Genomic DNA, 27,544 nt, shown 5'->3' with positions numbered 1-27,544 from the left:
GCACATCCCTAAGCTAACACAGATATTTGCAATAATATTACTGCTTATAGCTATCCCAGCAATCTCTAAATGAATAGAGTTTTTACAACAATATTCTTGCCCTTAATCAGTTGCTATTCTTCCAGTGGTCTCTGGAACACAGTGTCCAGTTTATGTCCAGGATCTCAGAGTGCTACCGGCAGTATTGGAAATCTTTGTCTGGTTCAGTTCTTAAAGGTTTCTTAAAAGCCACTACAGGGTCCAGGATCCATCGCTGAGTACCGCAAGTGTGTGTGTGTGTGTGTGTGTGTGTTTGTGTGACATTTTCAAATGCTTGATATCTGCATGAGACCTGAATTCTGGTAGCGGGTCTCCCAGGTTTTTCAAGTGAGCCCACTTTAATTTACTTGGTGAGCTGAATCATCCCATACATTCAGTTCTTTACATTGTCTGATTTAACATTCAAATGAGAATGATAATCTTTGTGGATCATTGCATTCAAACATTGTCCTACAATGCTTACCACATGGGTACATGCAGGACACAGTTTTGGTTCTGCTTGTGTCAGCCCAGTCCTAGAGTACATCTTTGATGTCCAGATTAGTCTAGACACATGCTTGTCTGTCCCCCTTTTCAGAGACAGTTTTCCACAGGGAGTAATGGTTCTAGATTGACTATTTTGTTAATGAATTTCAATTTCAGCACAGAGGGTATTCCTTCCAGCCAAAATATCCGAGTTGACTTTTTTCATATCCAAGGGTTCCCAAGCCTCATTATTATCTCCGTCATCCGTGGGGAACCCCCATGAAATTAGTTTGTTTCTACTTTGGCTGCATAGGTCTTCCATTCAAAAGACCTGATCCCATCACTTTCAGGTCAAGTTTTTGCCTGAATGAAATCAGTCCTTTCATTGGCTTCCAGAGTTTGAGTGACACTTCCTTTTACACAAGCAATGTGCGTCATTAACACAGGTAGCTCCCCCCTTGCCGGAGAGAGATAATATAACATTTATAGAATAAAACTTCATTTTGATATAACTTGAGTTATATTGCTCCTAGAAGGATACACGTTTCAGTTTCATTCGCCTAGTTAAATTACCGTTACAAGCATGTTAAACACGTATACAATAATTAAGAATTATTTTCACTTTAAACTTCATTAAAACACAATAAACATTTCAATTTTATTGGGAAAACATACTTAAAATCACTGTTAAACTTGTATCCGCAAGATTAGTTCTTAAAATGATTCTAAAACCAATTTAATCAGTAAATTGTTACTCATTCGTCAAACTACGTTTGCAATCAGTTGTCATTTCATGGGAGTCCTGACACCTCATATCCACCAGATGTTGCCCTTCTTAACCCTTTACAGGAAGATGGTTGTTTATTGGTTTTCAGACAGACGTTCCTAATTAAAAGATAGGAATCAGCTTTGTTTGTTTTGACCAGACAGGACTAGTGGAAGTTTATATCCAGTGACATCATCTCTCTCTCTCTGCAGCTCACTTCATGGTAATCACATTGCCCAGACCCAGTTGATGCAGGACTGCCTGGCAGCTGTCAAAGCGTCCATGGTGGTGGTGCAGAGATCCCAGGAGCGGATCTGCGGGGCTCTGCAGGCCCAGCACAGCTCCCTGCTTTGGGAAACGATGAGTGGGCTGCTCAGCTGCTTCACCTGCATACTGATCGATGGTAAAAAACGCAACTGAAGACAAGGGGCTACATTCTGTAAGCATATACTGAACCAACTGCCGTGACGGGACTTGGCTTCATAAACCGTGTCCTTTCTTCTTTGGTTCCAGGAAACTTTTTACAGACTGTGCAGAGCACCTCAGGGATGGCTGTCGTTCTTTTTATTAGAACCATGCTGGAGCACAAAGACAATCTAGCCAGTCTGGTGAGTGCTTGGAGACACGACGGGTGTAGCAAAAAGAACGGGGTCAGGTTCTGATTTAACAATGGAAAATCCAAGGAAAGTGGGTGAGCTATGGATATTTCAGCTGTGTAGACGCATTCAGGGACCCCGAAGTATCATCTAAAACACAGGATGTTGTGTTTACTCCCATGTATATCATCTGGGTGTATAACAGATTTGGCTGCAGTATTTATTGATAACTTTTTATGCATCCAGAGAGCAAACAGGAAGAGCAGTTTTAAACATGACAGCAGCAGCCTCAGTGGTGCAGAGGGAGGCTGCAGATTTTTTCATAGCGTAAAAATCATTTAGCAAAATATTATTGGTAATAACCTTTATGAAACTTTGGCATAGTTAAACCATAGCAAAGTAATAAAGCACTGTGAATGTATTATAAAAAACAGGTAAGCATAGTAAAACAGAGAGGTATAGTAACGCATATTTAAAAACATAGCAAACCATAATTACGGTTAACAGCAAAATGACCATGAAAATGTACCATGCTTTATAAGGGTATAGTAATCTATTATCCCTTGTAGTTTATGGATCTCTTATAAGCAGTTAATAAATGTTATAAACACCATGAGAATGAATAACTAGCGAGAGCATTACAGAATTGTAAGAACATGTAACTGAGGGATTTATTGGAACTTTAGGCCAGCTACGTATCATTAACCTGTTAGTTTAATAAAGTCCTTGTTGCAGCCTTTAATAGTAGAGCACATTTCTCGGTTTCAGTGCGACCTACACGCTTGTCTTTGCTGTCTGACAGGTTGATGATCTGCTTGCCGGTGCTGAGGAAAGTCTCTCTGCTGCCCCCCAGTGGCTGTCTGGGAGCTGCACTGAGCTGTACAGCAGGGAGCGTCCCGCCCCGGTGGCCCTGTTCCTGTGCCATGGAGCACTGGCCATGCTGAGCTGGAGGAGCAGAGAGTTGGGGGGACGTGGAGAGGAGCTGCTGCTGCACATCCCTTCTGTCTTACTGGAGCTCAACTCACAGTGAGACTCCCTCTTCCATTGGCATGCTTTGTTAGACACAATGATATGCAGTCGACAGCAGCATGATGCATTTAGAAGAGGTCCTAAAACAATTCAGAATTAAATCGTGAAAAACAAATACAGAAAACATTTGAATAATAATGTATAACTACTTGAATTCATATAATTCCTTCCGTTTGGTGGTAAGTTATTACATGAGCTCAGGAGTTAATATGTAGTGTGTAGGAAGTCTTATTATATTGTGAGGGATGTCATCTTGTGCTGTTAATCTGCTGACTCTGATTTCTGTTATAATAAGACACCCTACATGCAACATAATTACTTACTCTAAGTCACAGAAATGAAGATGGTAATTAGGAACTGCTATTGCACAAAGTGGTGCATGCTGTTTCTATATCCCATTGAGATGCTCCCACCCAGAGGTTTTCATGCAGGTAGGTATATAAAGGATATAAATGACACATCATGAGGCTTTCTGATAAATGACTGTACATGATTCTTAATGCAAGGCGGTACAGAATCACTCTTCAGAGTCTGAAGCCAGTCGCTAGCGTGTAACTCTGCTTTTTAAAACACCTTGTTTCCCTGCAGGTTGAAGGAGTCCAGCATGGCGATGTCGGTCTCCCGAATCCTGCACCTGTGGACCTGCGCTGCCCTTGACGGGCTGGAGTGTGGCTCCTGCTCCCCGTCCCTGCGGGCCTCCCTGAGCGGAGACTCTCCTTTGCTCCGCGCGCTGCTGGAATACGTGTATGCGCACTGGGAGCACCCGCTGGACGGAGTGCGCCACCAGACCAAGGCCGTGTTCCGCCACCTTCTCAGGATGCAACGCGCAGTCACGGGCATCACCCACGCCAACGAGGACCCTTTCTTCACCAGCCTGACCCAGAACCTGCTGGCTCTAGAGTGGCACAGTAAGGGCAAGTACGCCTCTCTGAGCTGCCTGGTGGAATACCTGGGTGCTGAGAGTCTGCTGGCTGCGGATGCCCACATCCCTGCCCAGCTTCTGTCCCTCATGGGGGACCAGTCCCTTGCACCCTATGCCAGCGACCTGCTGGAGACCCTATTTGAGAGCCACAGGACCCAGCTGAGCTCGAGCCCGGGGCAGGGTGGCTCCTGGCTGGAGCAATGGCACCACGTGTGGGTCTCTCCTCTGCTGGATGCCCTGTGTGAGGGTCAGCTGGATCAGACCACCTACATCACAGACTACTGCCTGCCCAAGCTGCTCAAGTGCAGCCCGGAGAGCCTGAGCCACATGGTCAGGGTGCTGCAGTCCAGCGAGCAAGACAGGAGCCGTAAGTACCAAAGAGGAAAAACGTTGCTAGAATCCAGTGTTTCTAATTGAAGCATCCCTGTATGTTTTAGTAAACAGCTGCTGCCTGTGCCTGCTGGTATCTCGGAAAGTGTCAAAACCTCAAATCTCAGAGACATATAGAAGTCATGTGACTTAAGCTTCTGGCTTATAGACTGTACACTTTGAATTAATATGTTAATAGTTAGTTCTCTGTTTTGCAGTATTCTTTCAGTCCATTTCAGTTGGTTGCATTTCTGTTTCACTGTCACATTGTTTTAACCACTGCCCAGATCAATGATACAGATTTTTTATATAATATATATATATATATATATATATATACTTTATATATATATATATATATATATATATATATATATATATATATATATATATATATATATATATATATATAAGTATATTATGTTTACAAAGCGTTTGATTGAGAGATGTCACTCCCCGTACAATATGCACCCTGGTTGTTATGCTCATGTTCACACAACAAAGTTGCTGCAGTCGCACTTGCCGTAACACATCTCTGAGACTATTTGGCTGCCATACTGAGTAAATGTGACTGACGCAGTTCTGACAGTACACTTTGAGTTCTTCTAATCCTAGTTGGTACAGTTGAGTCTGTCTAGTCCTTCAGCTGCAGTATCGGTTGCACAGACCTCACTGTCTCTGTTGTGTTTCAGGGGGTCCCAGCAGCAGCAGGGGGGCTCTGGGGGCTCTGATGACCTGTCTGCGAGCGGCCCGGGCACAGGGGGTATTGAGGAGCACACAGGAGGGGGTGTGGGGGGGCGGCCTGATCCCAATCGCTCTCCTCAAACAGGCCCTGGTGCACAAACACGACCAGGTGAGTGTGAGACAGGCACTGCCCTTGGAGAAGTGTCCTATAATATCATCATAGCAAAGTGTAAAGCATAGAGAAAGCATGGTAAAGCACAGAGAGGTATGGTAAATTATATTTTAAAAAATCACAAACCATAGTAAATACATAGTGTAACAATGGGAATAGCATGAGAGAACTGCAAAATTGCTGTGCAAATTTACTATGGTCAACTTGTCTAAGGGTGATGCAAGCACTGCACAGCAGAGATACGCATTCTCGCTTTGTCTTATTCCCTGGCTCAAACGGTCTCCTGTGCATTTAAGTATTTTGATTGAATGACTTATATTGTTCAAGTCTGTTAAGCCAAAGGGGGCTATTTACAAAGGCAAAATCTAGGAATATTTTAAGATTTATATTCTTTGACTAGCCTTAGTATGTTTTTATTACTACTGTGTAGCACAGGGGTGGCCAAACTTCCTGACCCTACGAGCTGCATACAGAAATTCATATGGCTCTGAGCCACGAGACACGTACTGTAAAACACGGAATGTTTGCGAGCAAGACATTTTAAATACTAGCATCGTTTTAAACATTTTTTAAATTCTCTCCAACATTCAAACAAAATCTTGCACTTACTCTGTGCAGTAGTTATTTCTTGATGGCAGCAAAATACACAAACAGTTTCTGTAGATTTCTGTAATAGTTTTACTGTAGATCTACAGTTAAACTATTAAATTAAAATAGTTCTATTAAAATCTAACCCTGGAAACCGTCTGAAATAGTGGTGCACACTCAATGACACAAAATAACATTATTTTAAAATAAGAATGCTCAAAATTTGCTGAATCTGATTTAAACACTTTTTGTTATTTCCCCCCAGTTTCGGTAATCCATTGCAAATACAAATCCGACAGCAGAAGAGCTTAACCAATAGCAGCTCAAAACACTCGACATCACATTTTCTGCTGTTCGTGCAGGTGCACAGGGATGCAATACTAGAACACATGAGGTGCTGGCTGGAAGGGATGTAGATAAAAAAAAGAAAGTGATGTGGGAGCAAATACGGAAGTTTAAATCTGTAATAAAGTAATCGCTTGCTTTTGTTTTAGGGCATTAAAAAATTGTAGGTGCCCGTATGTAAGCAATTTTTAAAAAATGCCCCACTGAAATTTGTACATGCCCCAGGCATGTCGCCGGGCAATATAATTTTCGAACACTGTAAGGATTATTTTTGACAAGCTCTTCCCTGAATGCTCGGTTTTCATGACTGCTCCGTGTTTATTAAATACTTTTAAGAGCTCTGTGGATGACACATGCACTGTATTTTGAAAAGGATTACAGTACCTGCTCATGATGAGACATAAATATACTTGTATAAATTTTAGACCAGCAATACAACATTTAAACATGCATTATCTAGTGTAGCACCCACTCCAATTTTATAAAAAGATGAAATAATCTGAATAAGGACGTTAGGCACGAGCGATAGTCCGTGCCATACAAAACTCTCTTGAGTCGTTACATCAGCTGCTTTACTGAACGCAGAAAGGAGCATCTGCTGACTGCTGAGTTGTGCTTTTAACGAGGCTTGTTTGTTTCTCCTCAAGTCTGATCCAGGGGGATATTCAGATGAAAATTGGCAGATGAGATACAGATGTTTTCAGTGAAAGCAAACTCTTTCTCCCATTCTGGCTTAAAGCCTCATACTTTATTATTATTATTTATTTCTTAGCAGACGCCCTTGTCCAGGTCGACTTACAGTTGTAAACAAAAATTCATTTCAAGAATCACAGTACAAGTAATAATACAATTAAGAGCAAGATAAATACAATGACTTTGGTTCTAGCAAGTACAAGTATGACAAAATACGATTCACTAAAGGAGCAGATAAGTGTCAGTGATAGTTACATCAGGATATAATTAAATACAAAGTACTACAGATTAAATAACACTTGTGACAGATTACAGTACTCTAAAGTACAGGATTAAATGCAGTAAAATAGGGGGCAGATAAGAGCAAGTAAAGCACATTTAAGGAAGAGTGTCCATAGGGAAAAAAAGAGGAGTTCTACAGGTGCTGTCTGAAGAGGTGAGTCTTGAGGAGGCGCCGGAAGGTGGTCAGGGTCTGGGCAGTCCTGACATCTGTAGGAAGGTCATTCCACCACTGCGAGGCGAGGGTGGAGAAGGGGCGGGCTCTGGAGGCAGGGGAGCGTAGAGGAGGCAGAGCCAGTCTTCTAGTGCAGGAGGAGCGGAGAGGTCGAGTGGGGGTGAAGGGAGAGATGAGGGTCTGGAGGTAGGTGGGTGCAGTCTGGTCAAGGCATCTGTAGGCTAGTACAAGAGTCTTGAACTGGATGCGAGCGGTGATCGGGAGCCAGTGGAGTGAGCGGAGCAGTGGAGTTGCGTGGGAGAAGCGAGGCAGAGAGACCACCAGGCGAGCAGAGGAGTTCTGGATGAGCTGGAGCGGATGGGTGGTGGATGCTGGGAGGCCAGCCAGGAGGGAGTTGCAGTAGTTTAGGCGGGAGAGTACAAGTGCCTGGACCAGGAGCTGGGTGGCGTAGTTGGTGAGGAAGGGTCGGATTCTTCGTATGTTGCTCAGGAAGAATCGGCAAGTGCGTGCCAGAGTGGAGATGTGCTGGGAATAAGAGAGGCAGGGGCCCAGGGTGACTCCGAGGTTCTTAGCTGAGGAGGAGGGAGAAAGTGTGGGAAATTCCAGAGGAACGGAGATAGAAAGATCAGAGGAGGGGGAGGAGGGAAAGAACAGGAGGTCAGATTTAGAGAGGTTGAGTTTGAGGTGATGTGAGTGCATCCAGGAGGAGATAGCAGACAGACAGATAGAGATACGGGAGGGGATGGTGGAGTCAGAGGTGGGGAAGGAGAGGAAAATCTGAGCATCATCAGCATATAAATGGTATGAGAAACCATAGGATGCGATGAGGGGGCCCAGGGAGCGGGTGTAGAGAGAGAACAGGAGAGGACCCAGACTGACCCTTGGGGGACTCCTCTTGAGAGAAGGCGAGGTGTGGAGGTTGCTCCATGCCAGGTTACCTGGTAAGTGCGGTTGGAGAGGTAGGAGGAGAACCAGGCCAGAGCAGTGCCAGAGATTCCCAGGTCAACGAGAGAGGATAGTAGAATAGAGTGATCGACCGTGTCAAAGGCAGCAGAGAGGTCGGGGAGAATTAGGACTGTAGTTTTACTCGTAGTGGGTTTACTCAATGCCATTGTCTCCACGAAATGAACAAGAACTTAATTCAAAATGATCAAAATTACTTTCAACCACACATCTGGCTTTCACTCGAGGTAATCAAAATACACATTTGCAAGCGCGGTGTCGAAGGTCATCAAGTGATGAAATGTCCTTGCAGTGAACATGCAGGCTGAAAAACAGGAGGAAGAAGAATAAACACGAATACAGAGAAGAAAAATAATAAACTTGTATTTTTTTAGTTTCTCTCTTTTTTTTTTGTTTATTATTCTTTCTTCAGTTCATTCGAGCCGCAAAGTGCGCGTCACCCAGCGTTTCACCGGGAGCCACACTTGAACTTCTCGGGAGCCGCGGGTTGGCCACCTCTGGTATAGCAGATGAATTGACTTTATTTTCCTGCTGATCTGCATTGTGCCGCAAAGGCTTTGCTTACCTGTCTAGGGTACTCTGGGTCATGTTTACTCCGTTTTTTTGAAAATGTCTTTTAATTTTACAAAACTAGAACCAAACAAGCAGGTAGTACAGCCCCAGTTCTCTTCAGCATTCTCAGGGTGTTTGTTTCTCATTTTGTAACGTTGACATCGTTTTCTTTAAGTTAATTAAAGACTGGAGGTAACGCTTTAAAACGATGGCCCTCTGTCTCATCTTTCTAGGTTTCTGTGTCTCTGCAGTTTGTGAAACAGCTCCAGGAGCCCAGTGGAAGAATATATTCATTGTGTTCTGTGTCCTTGTAATTCGTGTGCCAGGTCCGTGTGGATGCGCTGGGGCTGATCTGCGAGAGCCATCGCAGCACAGAGATGCTGTCCGCACAGGAAATGGAGCTCATGCACCACTTCCTGCCCAACAACCTGAACACCCAGTCTCCAGGAGTCAGGCAGCAGACTCTCAGCCTCCTCAGAAAGGTACCTTCTGAAATGTGTGGAAAGTGATACTGCTGCTTCAGACCAGACGGGTTTTTGCGCCATCTGCTGGAGAGAAAGTGTTACAGCTCCTAGTGTGAGAAGAGGACGTTAAACCGGCTAACTCACAGTACAGCTAGCAGTACAGTGCATGCAGGATATGTAAACTCTCAGTACAGTGCATGCAGGATATGTAAACTCTTAGTACAGTACATGCAGGATATGTAAACTCTCAGTACAGTACATGCAGGATATGTAAACTCAGTGCAGTGCGTGCAGGATATGTAAACTCAGTGCAGTGTGTGCAGGATATGTAAACTCAGTACAGTACATGCAGGATATGTAAACTCTCAGTACAGTACATGCAGGATATGTAAACTCAGTGCAGTGCGTGCAGGATATGTAAACTCTCAGTACAGTACATGCAGGATATGTAAACTCTCAGTACAGCTAGCAGTAAAACTGTAAGGTCTTGAATTGTGTTTTTTTTTTTTTTTTTTTTTTTTTTAAACTGTGAATAATCCACGTACCCGGTGCAGCTGACGTTTGAATTGAATATAGGAATGCTTGCTTTGCTACACTCTTGAATAAGTGTCCTGGCCCATGCATACTAACGGGGTCCTCATAACCATATTGTGTTTCATGAGGTGAAATTGCCATTTTCCTGTGAGGAAGCAGAGTGAAAATGTAACCCAGGAAAGAGCATGTTGGTTTGCCAACAATTCAACTAGAAGTCTTTTTCAGTGTCTTCATTGAAATAGAAACCTTTGTGTTTTGAATGTATTCAGTTTCTTTTAGAATTTCTAAATTCAGCACTATAGACTATTTTTCAGCACTATTTTTTTCTATAGTAAAAGACCATTTTGATACCTGGACATTTTATAAGTCGGTCTATCTGTTAATGTGCCCCTGTCACAAACTTTTTAGAAGAGGTTATTCTAAAAGTTCCAGAACTAGAGTCCTGAAACGGTGCAGTGTGTATGTATTTTTTGATTGAGAGCCGTGGTGTTTTCTCTTGGCGCAGTTGTTCTGCAGGATCCGGGACAGCACCCAGCTGCTGCAGAAGAGATCAGAACAGAGGAAACCACAGGTGGAGGAGGGAGCAGAGAGCCAGGATCTCCTCTGCACCCTGCAGCACTACAAGGCAAGGCCAGACAGTGGGGGACACTTTGTTTTTCATTCTTTATTGTAATACATCAGGCTTGGAAATAAGACTCATATTGCACAGCAGTTTGATAAATAGAGTTTTTAATCAGACACACCTGAGCTTGTTACTTGTACACCAGGGCTGATCAAGCACATGTTAGAACCTGGATTGGACGAAACTGATATGCAGGCGGAGTCTTATTACATCCCTGGAATATTGACCTATTATATCCAGACATATAACACAGTGCTGCTTGTTTATTACCCAATTTTGATCATTTGATTATTATTATTATTATTATTATTATTTATTTCTTAGCAGACGCCCTTATCCAGGGTGACTTACAATCGTAAGCAAAAACATTTCAAGCGTTACAATACAAGTAATACAATAAGAGCAAGAAATACAATAACTTTTGTTCAAGTAAAGTACAAGTTTGACAAACCACAATTCAATAATACAGCAGGTAATAGTGATAGTTACATCAGGATATGATTAAATAGTGATAGTTACATCAGGATGTGATTAAATACAAAGTACTACAGGTTAAAAACTTGGCAGATTACAGTATTCTGAAGTACAGGATTAAATGCAGTAAAATAGGGTCTGATAAGAGCAAAATAAAGCACATTTACATGAAGGGTGATAGTGTCCCAGGATACAAACAGAGGAGTTCTACAGGTGCTCTTTGAAGAGGTGAGTCTTAAGGAGGCGCCGGAATGTGGTCAGGGACTGGGCAGTCCTGACATCTGTAGGAAGGTCATTCCACCACTGCGGAGCAAGGGTGGAGAAGGAGCGGGCTTTGGAGGCAGGGGAGCGTAGCGGTGGTAGAGCTAGTCTTCTAGTGCAGGCGGAGCGGAGAGGTCGAGTGGGGGTGTAGGGAGAGATGAGGGTCTGGAGGTAGCTGGGTGCAGACTGGTCAAGGCATCTGTAGGCTAGTACAAGAGTCTTGAACTGGATGCGAGCGGTGATCGGGAGCCAGTGGAGCGAGCGGAGTAGTGGAGTAGCGTGGGCGAAGCGAGGCAGAGAGAACACCAGGCGGGCAGCAGAGTTCTGGATGAGCTGGAGCGGACGGGTGGCGGACGCAGGGAGGCCAGCCAGGAGGGAGTTGCAGTAGTCTAGGCGGGAGAGTACCAGGGCCTGGACCAGGAGCTGGGTAGCATAGTTAGTGCTCAGTTAGACTGTATTGACAGTACATTATACTGTACATTAGACTAGGGCTGTGCAAATATACTCCAATTTTTCAAGTAATTCCCTATTAGCATGACTCCAGCCCTGCTTCACAGGCAGTGCTGATCTCCTGTGTTGTTCATGTGGTGGGTGTGTGAGACCCTCCAGCAGTGCTGATCTCCTGTGTTGTTCTGCAGGAGTTCATGTGCTGGCTGTGTGAGACCCTCGAGCAGTGCAGATCTCCTGTGTTGTTCATGCCTGGCTGTGTGAGACCCTCTAGCAGTGCTGATCTCCTGTGTTGTTCATGTGCTGGGTGGGTGAGACCCTCTACCAGTGCTGATCTCCTGTGTTGTTCATGTGCTGGGTGGGTGAGACCCTCTAGCAGTGCAGATCTCCTGTGTTCATGTCTGGCTGTGTGAGACCCTCTAGCAGTGCTGATCTCCTGTGTTCGTCTGGCTGTGTGAGACCCTCTAGCAGTGCTGATCTCCTGTGTTGTTCTGCAGGAATTCATGTGGTGGGTGTGTGAGACCCTCTTCCAGGCCTTGTTCCCAGGGGCGTCCTTCCCCACCCGATTCTCTGCTCTGAACCTGCTGGGGCTCGTAGCGGACACCTTCACCTTCTCCACGCAAGGTACGGCATGCTCTAACCCTGGCCTCTAGTCAACTAGCAGAGCCCAGCCTTTGTGTCCTGTATGCTTGTGTTATGTACAGCAAGGGCTCCCATTGCATAGCAGTTTGATCCATTCCTGGTTTTACTATGAATTTAATAAGACACACCTGAGCTTGTTACCTAAACACTGTGGCTAGTCAAGCTTGTAGTAAAACCTGGAATGTGTGAAACTGCTATGCAAAAGGAGTCTTATTTTCATCCCTGTACAATGGTGTTTACTCTGATTTGGACGGTGGACGGCACACATGATGGATGGTGTTATAATGGTGCTGAATGCAAGTACCTAGAAGCTCCTTTATATAGTGAGTGGGTGTGACTCTTTAGTCTAATTAAAACATTACAATGCAAATTACAATGACCAGGGTGTCAGTAGGGTGTAATAACCAAGACTATATCAAAAATAAAATTCGAACCTTTCCTTAGTAAGACATTTAAATACCGACCAGATAAAATCTACCCATGTCTTTATTGGAAGACATAACTACATTTGGTTGAGAAGATTTCTTCCTGCTGGTGGCAGCATTGCACATGTAAAACAATAGACTGATTTTGAATGAGTGAGTGGAGTGGATCTACAGTGTGGCAATGGGATAAATGGGCTTCACCCATTCAATGCAAAAGTAGTCTACAGAAGAATGATAAGGCACTTGCAAAGAATGAATCTTGGTTTTTACTTTCTAGTCCTAAGCTTGACATCGTAATGCCATGGCTGTTGATAAGCAGTGCTGCAGTTTGTTTGTTTGTTTGTTTGGAAGTGATTGTGAGGTGCTCTTTTCTCTGTGCTGGTAGCGGACCCCAGGCACTCCCTGTTCCAGCTGGAGGAGACCCTGACTCCTGCCCGAGTTCAGGCTGTGCTGGAGTGCATCACCAGCGGCTTCGAGGAGATCAAAAGCCTGGCCTTCGACCTGCTCAGGAAACTGCCCCCCTCAGCGCTGGGCTTCCAGGTCAGATGGCTTGTAATAGATAGTGTTACAGGGGTGTGCAATTTTTTAAAAAAAACTTTTCCAAAATGCTAGAAAAATCTACTTGCCCCCTCCCCGTCGCACAAAACACCCACAAAGTAGAATATAACTTGTAGGATTTTGGCTTTATTTAGCCTTGTAGCTTGACAGGTTCACTAAATTCTTCAAGATACACAAAAGGTTCCCTGCGACCCCATCTCACCTCAACAAAGGTATAACATACTTTTAAGGAAATGTTCCTTTCAGCGCAGTTTGGAACACATATGCTAGTAAATTTAAGTTGCATACTAAGAACAATATTTGGTAGTTATTCAAATATAAAAATAGCTTCTGCCTGTTTTTCTCTAAGCTGAATCCAACTCCTGGTGTCCAGGTGTTTTAGTTTGTTGCATCACAGATACAAAATCATTGCCAACTATTGGTGCTGCTTTGTGGAATTCTGATTTTTCTTGACGTTTTTTTCAGATTTGTATCTGCTGAACCCCATGTTTTTAAAGGATTTGTGTATAACCTGTCAAGTATCTCTGCATTTTGTACTGTTTTTCTACCAAAATGCACACAATATTATTATTATTATTATTTATTTCTTAGCAGACGCCCTTATCCAGGGCGACTTACAATTGTTACATTATACATTATTTTTACATACAATTACCCATTTATACAGTTGGGTTTTTTACTGGAGCAATCTAGGTAAAGTACCTTGCTCAAGGGTACAACAGCAGTGTTCCCCACTGGGGATTGAACCCACAACCCTCCGTTCAAGAGTCCAGAGCCCTGACCACTACTCCACACTGCTGCCCTATATTTACAGTAGGCTTTTGTTTATATACTTACACACTTTATTTTTTTAAACAGCGCACAACATTGTAGAGCTATTTTTCCTAATCTAATATCTCATCCAATGATGACTAACTGGAACACAGCTGCAGCAGGGGGGATCCTGGTTTCATCCCTGATGGCTTTTTATTTATTTTTTAATTAATTAATTTATTTTTTTTTAATTTTTGGGAGAGTCTTTCCCTGCACTACTCTCACTGAAAAATAAATACATGAATCAATGAATACATAAACACATTGCCATGAGATTTAGAGCTGTATTTTATTTTAAATTAATAAAGTATTGTACAGATAATCTCATATAAGCATTTCATTTGTATCGTTATAAACATGTCAGTCTTCATGTTTTAATAGCTTCACAAATCAATGGATTGTGCATGTCCAATAAATAACTAATATCGCTTCTGTTCAAATCTAGTAAAAAAAAAAAAAATGGAATATAGTGTTTTAAATCTAAAAAAAACAATATGGTAAATAGCAAACTAGGTCAGCAACTAAAATCGGAAGAAAAAGAAATGATTATATTTTTTGCCAGGGAAAGTTTGTCTTGAAATGCTTGTAAACATTTTAAGACAAACTAGTGTGGAGTAGTGGTTAGGGCTCTGGACTCTTGACCAGAGGGTCGTGGGTTCAATCCCTGGTGGGGGACACTGCTGCTGTACCCTTGAGCAAGGTACTTTACCTAGATTGCTCCAGTAAAAACCCAACTGTATAATTGGGTAATTGTATGTAAAAAATAATGTGATATCTGTATAATGTGATATCTTGTAACAATTGTAAGTCACCCTGGATAAGGGCTTCTGCTAAGAAATAAATAAAATAAAATAAATAAACAGTGAATGTTTTTTCTAAACATCCCAACAAGTACACGCTTCACCACAAATCCATTTTATAAATTACACAACATGATTGTTTCTAATCCTCTTATACCTTCAACTATGGTGGTATGTTTTTGTTTGTTTGTTGTTGTAACTTTACTAGATCGCTGCATTTAAATGCCCTGTCCGTGCATTAAGAAAGCAGCATCACTTATTTGCGAATGTACAAAAAACGTAAATAATACCTTAAATTTAAAAGATTAGTCTGTGCATATCCAGAGGCTCTTTTGGCAGCCATTTCTGGGTTTCGTAACCAATAGGAGATCAGCTTTTTCCCACAGCTAGCCAATCAGATGTGATAGGGGTGGGACTTTTTTTTTTTTTTTTTAATGTTTGTGTAGGTGCTAAACTTCCGCAATTCAGTTTTCAGAAGCTTGCGTGGCTCTCTAGAAATATAGCCGGAGTGTCTTTCTATCAACATAACGAACATAGGAAAAATAAAAAAACGACTTGTCTGACGAGCAAAGAATAACGGCAAAATGTGTCCCGCACACAAATCTTCTTGTCCCGACGTCGGGCGATACGAAATGCACACCCCTGTGTTAGAAGACATTGGGCTGTGATAGTGGACCCGGGGCTTCCAGGTGAGATGGCTTGTAATAGATGGTGTTGGCAGACATTGGGCTGTGAGAGTGGACCCGGGGCTTCCAGGTGAGATGGCTTGTAATAGATGGTGTTGGCAGACATTGGGCTGTGAGTGGACCCGGGGCTTCCAGGTGAGATGGCTTGTAATGGATGGTGTTGGCAGACATTGGGCTGTGAGAGTGGACCCGGGGCTTCCAGGTGAGATGGCTTGTAATAGATGATGTTGGCAGACATTGGGCTGTGAGAGTGGACCCGGGGCTTCCAGGTGAGATGGCTTGTAATAGATGGTGTTGGCAGACATTGGGCTGTGAGAGTGGACCCGGGGCTTCCAGGTGAGATGGCTTGTAATGGATGGTGTTGGCAGACATTGGGCTGTGAGAGTGGACCCGGGGCTTCCAGGTGAGATGGCTTGTAATAGATGGTGTTGGCAGACATTGGGCTGTGAGAGTGGACCCGGGGCTTCCAGGTGAGATGGCTTGTAATAGATGATGTTGGCAGACATTGGGCTGTGAGAGTGGACCCGGGGCTTCCAGGTGAGATGGCTTGTAATAGATGGTGTTGGCAGACATTGGGCTGTGAGAGTGGACCCGGGGCTTCCAGGTGAGATGGCTTGTAATAGATGATGTTGGCAGACATTGGGCTGTGAGAGTGGACCCGGGGCTTCCAGGTGAGATGGCTTGTAATGGATGGTGTTGGCAGACATTGGGCTGTGAGAGTGGACCCGGGGCTTCCAGGTGAGATGGCTTGTAATAGATGATGTTGGCAGACATTGGGCTGTGAGAGTGGACCCGGGGCTTCCAGGTGAGATGGCTTGTAATGGATGGTGTTGGCAGACATTGGGCTGTGAGAGTGGACCCGGGGCTTCCAGGTGAGATGGCTTGTAATAGATGGTGTTGGCAGACATTGGGCTGTGAGAGTGGACCCGGGGCTTCCAGGTGAGATGGCTTGTAATGGATGGTGTTGGCAGACATTAGGCTGTGAGACTGAACCCTGGCCAGCACTGTACTCTCCGGCAGCAATGGATAGAGCCTGCACAGTCAGGGACTACAAGGATATCAAGTGGGGGTAGACTCATGTTTTAGTTCTTATTTGACTCTCCCTTCAAGAGAAACATTATGGACCCCTTTTATATAACAGTTTGCAGGAATCCAGTTTTCAAGAGGTTTTTGGCCATCGTTTCTTTTTTCCGTCTCTCAAGCTTTAAGAACTACACGTACAGCTGTTGGATCATTTCTGTATTTTTGCTTGACGACCTCTCTGTGTTATTGATCTAAATTAACAAGAAGACATTAATCATCGCTATGTCGCTATCTTAGGCTCAGTAACATTTGTTCCAGTTTATATTTTTTTCAAAGCACCCTAAAACAAAACGGTGTTGGGGCTGTTCCACATGTATTTTAACACAATTCTCCTAATTGTGTAACTGGCTGTGTGGCCAGGGAGAGATATTTTCTCTCTGTGCATTTCTCTGGAAGACATCCAGTGCTGATCTGTCAAGTTAAGCTAAACCCAGCTGTTGTAAGACATCTGTAAGTCTTTAAAACTACCCGACTCTCCCCGAAAACATAAAAACCCTGGCGTTTAAAGGAGGAATAAAGGAGTTTGAGAGAAACCAGATTTGATCCGGGGTCATTACTGTCACCAGTGTTTTCATTTAAGATTAAATAGTTTTGCCAGGTCAGCAGAAGGCTGTGTATCTGTGGGGTCTCTACACTGTATATGTGTGTTTGATTGTGCGTGCCCATATTGGAAGACAGCACAGTAAGAGGTTATAAACCCAGCAAGCTTGCCGGCCCAGTTTATTTGATATACTGTATTTATCTTAATTTGTATGTCTGTCTAATAAAGCATGAATCGGGAGCTTATATCTACTAATTCCACTGCCATTGCTTCTTCAGGTGCTCCTAACTCATAAACCATTTGAATTCCAACTTCAGTTTTTTGAGCTAATTGTAGGGTAATTGTAACCTTGAAGTCTTGTTTATTTCTGTTTTGAATATGCCCTGTGTTGTTTTCTTACAAGCCTAGTTCATTAACTCCTAGGAGATGAGCTGCTGTCGACTTTAGTCAGCCAGCATCACGTTCATTAGTTCCCAGATGAAAACTGTTTCTGTGCCTTTTTTTTATGTAAGGCACATATGTTTTATACTAGGTTGCTATGCAAAGTTTTAGACTGACGCACACAAAGAAATGAGGATTCTTATGAAGCTGCACTGCTGTTTGTTGATGCTGACAGAGACTTCAGGTCAGATACTGAGAGTGAAATTGAAGTGAAAATGTTACAACTGATACCCGTGTGACTATGGCACGCAAGGAAGTAACACTTAGCAGTGAGTTAGTGGGTATAAAAATACACACAATGTATCTGGAATTGTATGTTTTCTTCAGTTTTTGCTATAGTGGCAGAGAAATAATAAACAAAAAAACAAGCAAATCAGTTCATGCTTTAGAAGGATTTAAATTGAAATATTGCCACATAGATAACAGTCGCTGCTATAGTAAAAGCATTGGCTACACCGCAGGGATGATCTGGATTACCCCAAACTCTGTTCTACCCGCCATGCATAGAGTACCTGCCACTTCATATCGGACATGTGGTTCTGTTTCAGGACACTGCACGGCTGAAAGATCTGCTCCAGGCTGCTCTGACCCTGAGCACCAGCACCAAGCCCTATGACTGTGTGAGCGCCTCCTACCTGCTGAACCTGCTCGTCCACCAGGGGGTGCTGCTGAGGGCACTGCAACTCTGCGCAGAGGAGCAGCGGGTTGACCTGTCTGTCGGAGAACGTGGACAGGAGGGGGAGGCTGTGGAGATCCTTGAGAGAAACACCTTTGCAGGTAAGGGCCCTGTGACAGGGTAGCGTCACAGCCCAAGCTGTTACCGACAGGAAGAGACTCTGAACCAAAAAGCTGCAGGTTAATCACAAACCGTACAGACAAACACATTAACCACTACAACTCCAGATGTAAAAATGAAACCCCTTCCCAGGTACCAGATTTTGAAAATAATAATAATAATGTTTTCAAACCTGTAATTGCTATAAAATGTTAACATATGATGAATAAAACACAAATAAATGACCTAAACTGTGTTTTTCATTAACCCTTTATGCTCCTGTGTACTACATACCCATATTCAATATAGACACTTTTTTTTTTTAACAATGAAAACAGAAACGCTGCTAATAACAATCAGTAAACCATAATTATCAAAAAAAATCAAACAACATCAAAACGTGTGCCATTATCGACTTGCTCTATGCCATTTATTGAAATGTTCAATACAACAGAACCTAGGGTTGCCTTCGCAACCACTACACATTTTTCTTGTGTCTTTTGTTTTAATTTTCGTAGCAGACCCTGTACCTTTTTTACAGTCTCTGTTTCCCTTGTGTTGGAGGGATAGTCACAAATGCGTGTACACAGCTACTTTGCGCAGGCATTGTGATGGATCTGGCTGCCGCATTGCTTGTACCCAGTGCTGTGTTTTCCATTTCAAACCAAACAGCTTCCTGTTTGCAGTTGGCTTACCTGTAAAGTAGCTGCATGCTCTTCTGTTTGTACAGTTTGTACTGTTCTTGGCTCCACATCCTCTTCATCATCATCATCATCATCATCATCATCGCTGAGTGATAAGTCAGCATCACTGTTGCTGGTATTGAAATCCTCCGAACCAACTTCACTCCTGTTGCTCATTATAGAAAGACCACGTACGTTGCCATGTTTAGCTTTTCGCTAAAAACTATATAAACTACAACTAGACAAGTAAAACGAATGATAAAACAAAAAATACTTTATACAAACACTATATACAGACGTGCTCAAATTTGTTGGTACCCCTCCACAAAAAACGAAGAATGCACAATTTTCTCTGAAATAACTTGAAACTGACAAAAGTAATTGGCATCCACCATTGTTTATTCCATATTTAATAGAAATCAGACTTTGCTTTTGATTTTTTATTCAACATAATATTGTAAATAATAAAACAAATGAAAATGGCATGGACAAAAATGATGGGACCGCTAACCTAATATTTTGTTGCACAACCTTTAGAGGCAATCACTGCAATCAAACGTTTTCTGTAGCTCTCAATGAGACTTCTGCACCTGTTAACAGGTAGTTTGGCCCACTCTTCCTGAGCAAACTGCTCCAGCTGTCTCAGGTTTGATGGGTGCCTTCTCCAGACTGCAAGTTTCAGCTCTTTCCATAGATGTTCGATAGGATTCAGATCAGGACTCATAGAAGGCCACTTCAGAATAGTCCAATGTTTTGTTCTTATCCATTCTTGGGTGCTTTTAGCTGTGTGTTCTGGGTCATTATCCTGTTGGAGGACTCATGACCTGCGACTGAGACAGAGCTTTCTGACACTGGGCAGTACGTTTCGCTCCAGAATGCCTTGATAGTCTTGAGATTTCATTGTGCCCTGCACAGATTCAAGGCACCCTGTGCCAGGCGCAGCAAAGCAGCCCCAAAACATAACCGAGCCTCCTCCATGTTTCACTGTAGGTATGGTGGTGTTTTCTTTGAAAGCTTCATTTTTTCGTCTGTGAACATAGAGCTGATGTGACTTGCCAAAAAGCTCCAGTTTTGACTCATCTGTCCAAAGGACATTCTCCCAGAAGGATTGTGGCTTGTCAATATGCATTTTAGCAAATTCCAGTCTGGCTTTTTTATGTTTTTCTGTCAAAAGTGGAGTCCTCCTGGGTCTTCTTCCATGGAGCCCACTTTCGCTCAAAAAGCGACGGATGGTGCGATCAGAAACTGACGTACCTTCACCTTGGAGTTCAGCTTGTATCTCTTTGGCAGTTATCCTTGGTTCTTTTTCTACCATTCGCACTATCCTTCTGTTCAATCTGGGGTCGATTTTCCTCTTGCGGCCACGCCCAGGGAGGTTGGCTACAGTTCCATGGACCTTAAACTTCTTAATATTTGCAACTGTTGTCACAGGAACATCAAGCTGCTTGAAGATGGTCTTGTAGCCTTTACCTTTACCATGCTTGTCTATTATTTTCTTTCTGATCTCTTCAGACAACTCTCTCCTTTGCTTTCTCTGGTCCATGTTCAGTGTGGTGCACACAATGATACCAAACAGCACAGTGACTACTTTTCTCCATTTATTACAAGATTGGAGACATGTGTGATACTAATTAAAGAAACGAATTCGTTTGAAATATCACTATAATCCAATTATTTATTATCTTTTCTAAGGGGTACCAACAAATGTGTCCAGGCCATTTTAGAATATCTTTGTAGAATAAGCAATAATTCATCTCTTTTCACAGCTTCTTTGCTTTATTCTGACATACCAAAGGCATGCAAGTATACATGATAAAATAGCTTTTAATTTCATCACTTTTCAGGAGGAATGAAGCATTATTTCAATGAGCTGTAAGGGTACCAACAAATTTGAGCACGTCTGTATATACTTGTTAAAGTTGAATGGCTTCCCACAATATATCTCGGTCTTCTAAACGCCCACAGCTAGATTGGAATCACTACACGATACACAATTGGATACAAATGTCACCTGACCCTCCCCCGACTTTCATTGCACATGCCACAGTACTAGCACTGCCGTAGAGAATGAAACCTGAAACGCTAGACTGAGAAACCGATCATAGAATAGAATGGGAAACTTGGCGTACGCAGGTACGGCATGGTACTGTAAGTGGGTTTTCATTTGACGTACGTGCGTACGTCATGGTGTTGAAGTGGTTAATGTTAAATCAATGTCTTATTGTAAGTGACTCTGCATGCAGTGCACAGTTCACAGCCTACCTCTGTAAAGCGCTTTGTGATGGTGGTCCACTATGAAAGGCGCTATATAAAAATAAAGATATTATTATATTATTATTATTGACAAATAAAAAGGCACAAGGGCCAAAACAAAAGGTCTGTACAAAAACTCACGGACATAAAGTACAGTAATCCACAACAACACGCACCTTCACCAGCAGCGACATTCACTCTACTAACACCCATGGCTGGAGCCTCATTAACCATTAGTCATTATTCCCACTTGCTTTCGCCACGCACGCACACCTTATAGTTTACCGTAAAGCATAGGTAAGCATGGTACAGCACAGAGTAGTATGGTAACGCATATTAAAGACATGGTAAACTTTGGTAAATGCATATTATAACCATGGCAAAAGCATGGGAAAACCACAAAATTACTGTATAAGTCTACTGTGGTAAACTTTTATAAGGACTTTATTTCTGGACATAAATGCTTGTCGGGTTCCTAGTAGCTGATTGATCTCAAAACTTTGTTGAATTGGCTCTCAAAGGACCCATTTGATTCTGCATCAACAACATGACAAGGTAAACCAATTATCAACTTTATCAACTACTTTTAAGATTTCGAAGACTTCATTCCATTCCCCTCTAATTCATCTTTGCTCTAGGCTCAGTAGATTGAGTTCCTTTAAGCTAGCTTCTTTTATAAGGGGGTCAACACACTTTGCAGATGTAGTAAAGATTTAATGGCACTATTACACAAGTACTGAAGCACAATTGAATGTTGCCTATAAGCACATAATGGCTAATAAAATATAAAATCCCCACAGTTAGCATTGTGTGCTTCAACGGTTAAGTTCTGTTAGGGGTAACATTTATTGTTTGTTGAGTTTTCAGTTGTTTGGTCTTTGTGGGGTACTGGGTATATTTTTATAATTTGTACCTTTGCAACAAGTTTAAAAATAAATAAATAAATAAACAAACAAACAACAAAAAAAAGAACATAGATAAATCGATGCAGACAGCTGAGGAACAAATTAGTTACCCCAAACAAGTCTGCACTGCCTAGCCTGCTCCTGCACAAACAAGCCATCCAAACATGTCTGCACTGCCCAGCCTGCTCCTGCACAAACAAGCCATCCAAACATGTCTGCACTGCCCAGCCTGCTTCGGCACAAACAAGCCACCCAAACAAGTCTGAACTGCCCAGCCTGCTCCTGCACAAACAAGCCATCCAAACATGTCTGCACTGCCCAGCATGCTTCGGCACAAACAAGCCATCCAAACAAGTCTGAACTGCCCAGCCTGCTCCTGCACAAACAAGCCATCCAAACATGTCTGCACTGCCCAGCATGCTTCGGCACAAACAAGCCATCCAAACATGTCTGAACTACCCAGCCTGCTCCGGCACTAACAAGCCATCCAAACAGGTCTGAACTGCCCAGCCTGCTCCTGCACAAACAAGCCATCCAAACAAGTCTGAACTGCCCAGCCTGCTCCTGCACAAACAAGCCATCCAAACATGTCTGCACTGCCCAGCATGCTTCGGCACAAACAAGCCATCCAAACAAGTCTGAACTGCCCAGCCTGCTCCTGCACAAACAAGCCATCCAAACAAGTCTGAACTGCCCAGCCTGCTCCTGCACAAACAAGCCATCCAAACATGTCTGACCGGACCGTCAACGCTTTCCACAACAAACTGCTGTGAAACTCGGATGAAGTGACATTTCCCTTTGCTGTTAGGTTTGTGTTTCTTCTCGTTGTTGTGTACTGTATTCCTGCTGGGTTGTTAATGGAGACCATCATTGGCTGCTTCTTTATCTGTTAATCCAGAGGCTTTTTTTAAACCAACTGTTCACTGATTCACCACAATAAAAGAAAAGGCTTGCGTTTAGCATGGTTTACGTCATTGTCTCATCTTTCACACCATTATATTGGATTTAGACCTTAAAGGTGCAGGGTTCCATAGCACACAGTTTTAAAGGGCTATGTCACACTGTCAGTGTTTTCTGAATGTTTCAGTTCTTAGTTTTCTTTAATGTCTCATGTGTTTTGCATAATTCTGTGTTGCTGTTGTTGCTTAGATCATTCTTTACGTCTTACTAATGGGGCTGCTTCAGAAAAGACTCCTAAAAGTGGTTTTCGAAATAAATGCCAGTGTTGCGCAAGTTTATTCAGCACTCTGCATTGGCTAGATAAGCCACCACAACAAAAGCCAGGTGACTTGAGAAAGCCAGCAAATTGGGAAAGTGTGTGTGTGGTGGGGAACAATCATTTTATCCTCAATTCTACAGAAACTTAGGTTTTTAAATAATCTTTGGTTAAACCATAAAAACGTGCTGTTCCAAATTCTATACGCGGCCCTATTCAACAGACTTTAACATTATTTAAAGAATGTTTTAAAGACACTTCTGATGAATTTAATAAAACCTCGGAATGTCCGTGTTTCCATCAAAGGTGGAATAAGGTCACCACTGTAATTAAAATAATATTAATAATGAAAAGCACACTCCTCCACCTTCACACACGCTCACAGCAGACAAGTTTAATAGACTCCTAGCAGAGGCGTCTCTCTAAAGCAAGCCTATAAAAGCACTGGAATCAGGAGCTGGCAGGCAGCCCTGTTGTGCTTCTGTTTTGCCAGCGTTGAAAGCATGCTTCGGTTGCAGTCCTCATTGCTTATTAACAGCACGTGGGAACGGTACTTTCTCCCTGTAAATGTTTTGATTCATGTATTTTTAGCTTTCCTCTTTGATTACAAACTGGACCTATAGTGGATTGGCACAGTCCTTTTTGATTTTGCATTTGTTTTTTCTTTTAACCCTCCCCTCTCTTTTTTATAATGGTTACAATCCAACAAAATTTCAGGACCGCCCATAGTACCATGGTACTATTGTGCACACAGTGACTGAAGGAGATATGCAGTACACTTCATCCATAACTTCAAAACATACAGTAAAACATATCAGAAAGTAAGCAGCAGTGTGGAGTAGTGGTTAGGGCTCTGGACTCTTGACCGGAGGGTTGTGGGTTCAATCCCCAGTGGGGGACACTGCTGTTGTACCCTTGAGCAAGGTACTTTACCTAGATTGCTCCAGTAAAAACCCAACTGTATAAATGGGTAATTATATGTAAAAATAATGTGATATCTATATAATGTGAAATAATGTGATATCTTGTAACAATTGTAAGTCGCCCTGGATAAGGGCGCCTGCTAAGAAATAAATAATGATAATAATAATAATAAGCGGTTGACATCAATTTATCCCACCAGGATCAAACACAGCTGGATTTTACAGCACCAGGGAATCCACCTGGACTGTATCAATGTATTTTTAGCAGTAATCCCAGGATTAAGTGGGTGGTGAAATACAGGTTGATCCTCCAGTGCTGTAAATGCTCCAAAAGAAATCCAGTTCTCTTCTCCTGGTGGGGTGCACAGTAGGTTGATCAAATCGACCCCTCAGTCAAGCAGACAGATGTTTCAGCGAGTGCCTTCATCAGCATATCGTTCACATTAGTGAACAGCCAAAACATGAGTGTCCTAACTGTGTGTGCAACAAAATACTTGCAGCAATAGGAGGTTATAAATGACATTTTGTATTGTTTAGGAAGCAAAACAGAAAATCTGCTTGTTTTCCTCGTGCTGTGTTTTATGTATAGATCTGATATTTGACACAAACTTAATGGGCAATGCCATTCATATATATATGAAAAGAAACAAGCTATTGAATGTTTTTTTTGTTTTTGCAGTTGTGAAGTACCTGCTGGTGTGCCTCACAGTGGAGATAGAGCAAGCTGAGAGGTCTCTGCTCCAGGCCGCTGTCACACACCCCATGTACGGCAGAGTGCACTGCATCATCGCTGGACTGCAGCAGCTCAACCTCAGGTGAGTCGCAACACTCGCCATCGGCATAGGCATTCTTTCATTGTGAAATCTTGAGCGTTATTAATCTGTTCCTTATCTGGATACAAAAACAAACCGTCCTGTGTGGTTTTGCCAAGTTTTCAAGTTTAGTTTTTTTTTTTTTAATGTTTTAAAGAAGTTTTTTATTCTTAATTTTGCTTATGCAAAGTCGAGTCCAGCAAGAGCTGAAAGGTCACAATATCACATGATTTCTTAAATCCAAAACATCAAAGGCCTGCTGCATGCAAGATGGCAGCCAGTTAGATTGATCAATTCAGGGGGGTTTGTAACCGAATATACTGCAGTGTCTGTGCCTTCTGCAGTTGTTTTAAAGCAGACTACTTTAACCATCTGTGACTGGGTGTAACCTCACCCAGGGTTATTTGTTTCCGGGCGTTTTGTTGTGATTTAAATGTATTTTATTGCGCTGTTGTTTTGGGTTGGCAGGAAAGGGTTAATTGCCTCCCCTGCCAAAGAAATACGCGTGTAGAATGTGCCTGAGCTAGATTGAATGATTGACAAGCAATCGTGCTCCGGCATCGCTGTATGAAAGAGGCAGCAGCTTGTGTCAAGGGAGGAGGAGTGCTGGGGAGAATGAATGTTGGTGAGGGTTTTGTGTGTTGATGTAAATACAGTATATTCAGTAATGATCGTGGGTGTTTAGGGGAGTTTGTGAAGCCGTGTGTGTGTTGTGCAAGGGGCAGCTCGGTCTAAAAACGCAGAGTTTAAATCTATCTATCTATCTATCTATCTATCTGTGTGTGTGTGTGTGTGTGTGTGTGTGTGTGTGTGTGTGTGTATGTATGTATATATATATATGTGTATAGTCTGTGTTAACCTGTTTTGTTTTGGCCACCATGCCGCCGCTGTTTTGTTATTTTTGTTATAATTAAACGTGCGCAAAAGCACTTAAACTAGCATTCTCTTCCTCCTGAGTCCTCTTCCTGATTACAACAGCCTTCCCAGTGATGTCATCCTTTCCACACCATCCAATAATGTATATAAAGAAAAAACAAAGTGCAAACTAAAAAGGAACTCTCTTTACAATCCATCAAGTTTGCCGACTCTGTGTTCAAGCTTATCCCCTCAGTCTGGTGCAGTGTGGAGTGTTGCTCATCCCCTCTGAGTCTGGTGCAGTGTGGTAACACTTGAAATGTATTTGCTTACGATTGTAAGTCGCCCTGGATAAGGGTGTCTGCTAAGAAATAAATAATAATAATAAATAATAATAATAATCCCCTCAGTCTGGTGCAGTGTGGTGTGTTGCTCATCCCCTCTCAGTCTGGTGCAGTGTGGCGTGTTGCTCATCCCCTTAATCTGGTGCAGTGTGGCGTGTTGCTCATCCCCTCTCAGTCTGGTGCAGTGTGGTGTGTTGCTCATCCCCTCTGTCTGGTGCAGTGTGGTGTGTTGCTCATCCCCTCTCAGTCTGGTGCAGTGTGGCGTGTTGCTCATCCCCTGAGTCTGGTGCAATGTGGCGTGTTGCTCATCCCCTGAGTCTGGTGCAGTGTGGTGTGTTGCTCATCCCCTCTCAGTCTGGTGCAGTGTGGTGTGTTGCTCATCCCCTGAGTCTGGTGCAGTGTGGCGTGTTGCTCATCCCCTCTCAGTCTGGTGCAGTGTGGAGTGTTGCTCATCCCCTCTGTCTGGTGCAGTGTGGTGTGTTGCTCATCCCCCGAGTCTGGTGCAGTGTGGTGTGTTGCTCATCCCCTCTGTCTGGTGCAGTGTGGTGTGTTGCTCATCCCCTCTGTCTGGTGCAGTGTGGAGTGTTGCTCATCCCCTCTCAGTCTGGTGCAGTGTGGTGTGTTGCTCATCCCCTCTGTCTGGTGCAGTGTGGAGTGTTGCTCATCCCCTCTCAGTCTGGTGCAGTGTTGTGTGTTGCTCATCCCCTGAGTCTGGTGCAATGTGGCGTGTTGCTCATCCCCTCTCAGTCTGGTGCAGTGTGGCGTGTTGCTCATCCCCTCTCAGTCTGGTGCAGTGTGGTGTGTTGCTCGTCTCCTCAGTCTGGTGCAGTGTGGTGTGTTGCTCATCTCCTCAGTCTGGTGCAGTGTGGTGTGTTGCTCATCCCCTGAGTCTGGTGCAGTGTGGCGTGTTGCTCATCCCCTGAGTCTGGTGCAGTGTGGCGTGTTGCTCATCCCCTCTCAGTCTGGTGCAGTGTGGTGTGTTGCTCATCCCCTGAGTCTGGTGCAGTGTGGCGTGTTGCTCATCCCCTCTCAGTCTGGTGCAGTGTGGTGTGTTGCTGTCTCGCAGGTCCCTGGGCATGGTGTCGCAGTGGAGGGAGCTGGTTGCTGAGCTCATCTCCGTGTCCTATAGGATATCTGCTGTGGTGTCTCCTGTCGTACAGAGCTCCTCTCCAGAAGGGCTTATTCCTATGGATACTGAACCAGGTAAGAACATTCCTATAATGGTACAAAGACATCTTCTGTCTGGAGTAACCTGCCTTTGTATCTGTTAACTCAGCAGTAAGGGTTTGATTTGATATACTGCTGGTATTGAACACTGGGGAACTGCCCTGGATCGCAGCAACCACCTGT

The 27,544-nt window shown here is 43.3% G+C and overlaps 1 protein-coding gene across 1 annotated transcript in view; it reads left to right on the top strand.

The window, feature by feature from the left end:
- Window positions 1-27,544, top strand: part of LOC117410467 (thyroid adenoma-associated protein homolog) — a 178,993-nt gene that overhangs the window by 11,050 nt on the left and 140,399 nt on the right. The window contains exons 8-19 of the mRNA XM_034017036.3: window positions 1,483-1,673; window positions 1,784-1,878; window positions 2,669-2,892; window positions 3,484-4,184; window positions 4,879-5,039; window positions 8,964-9,119; window positions 10,141-10,260; window positions 11,937-12,063; window positions 12,892-13,046; window positions 17,977-18,205; window positions 24,863-24,998; window positions 27,261-27,397. Coding sequence (XP_033872927.3) covers window positions 1,483-1,673; window positions 1,784-1,878; window positions 2,669-2,892; window positions 3,484-4,184; window positions 4,879-5,039; window positions 8,964-9,119; window positions 10,141-10,260; window positions 11,937-12,063; window positions 12,892-13,046; window positions 17,977-18,205; window positions 24,863-24,998; window positions 27,261-27,397 — 2,432 coding nt within the window. The remainder of the gene's footprint in view (window positions 1-1,482; window positions 1,674-1,783; window positions 1,879-2,668; window positions 2,893-3,483; window positions 4,185-4,878; window positions 5,040-8,963; window positions 9,120-10,140; window positions 10,261-11,936; window positions 12,064-12,891; window positions 13,047-17,976; window positions 18,206-24,862; window positions 24,999-27,260; window positions 27,398-27,544) is intronic.

This window comes from Acipenser ruthenus, chromosome 6 (assembly GCF_902713425.1).
Source record: "Acipenser ruthenus chromosome 6, fAciRut3.2 maternal haplotype, whole genome shotgun sequence".
In the NCBI taxonomy this organism is placed as follows: domain Eukaryota; kingdom Metazoa; phylum Chordata; class Actinopteri; order Acipenseriformes; family Acipenseridae; genus Acipenser; species Acipenser ruthenus.
This window is presented reverse-complemented; position numbering and strand designations above follow the sequence as displayed.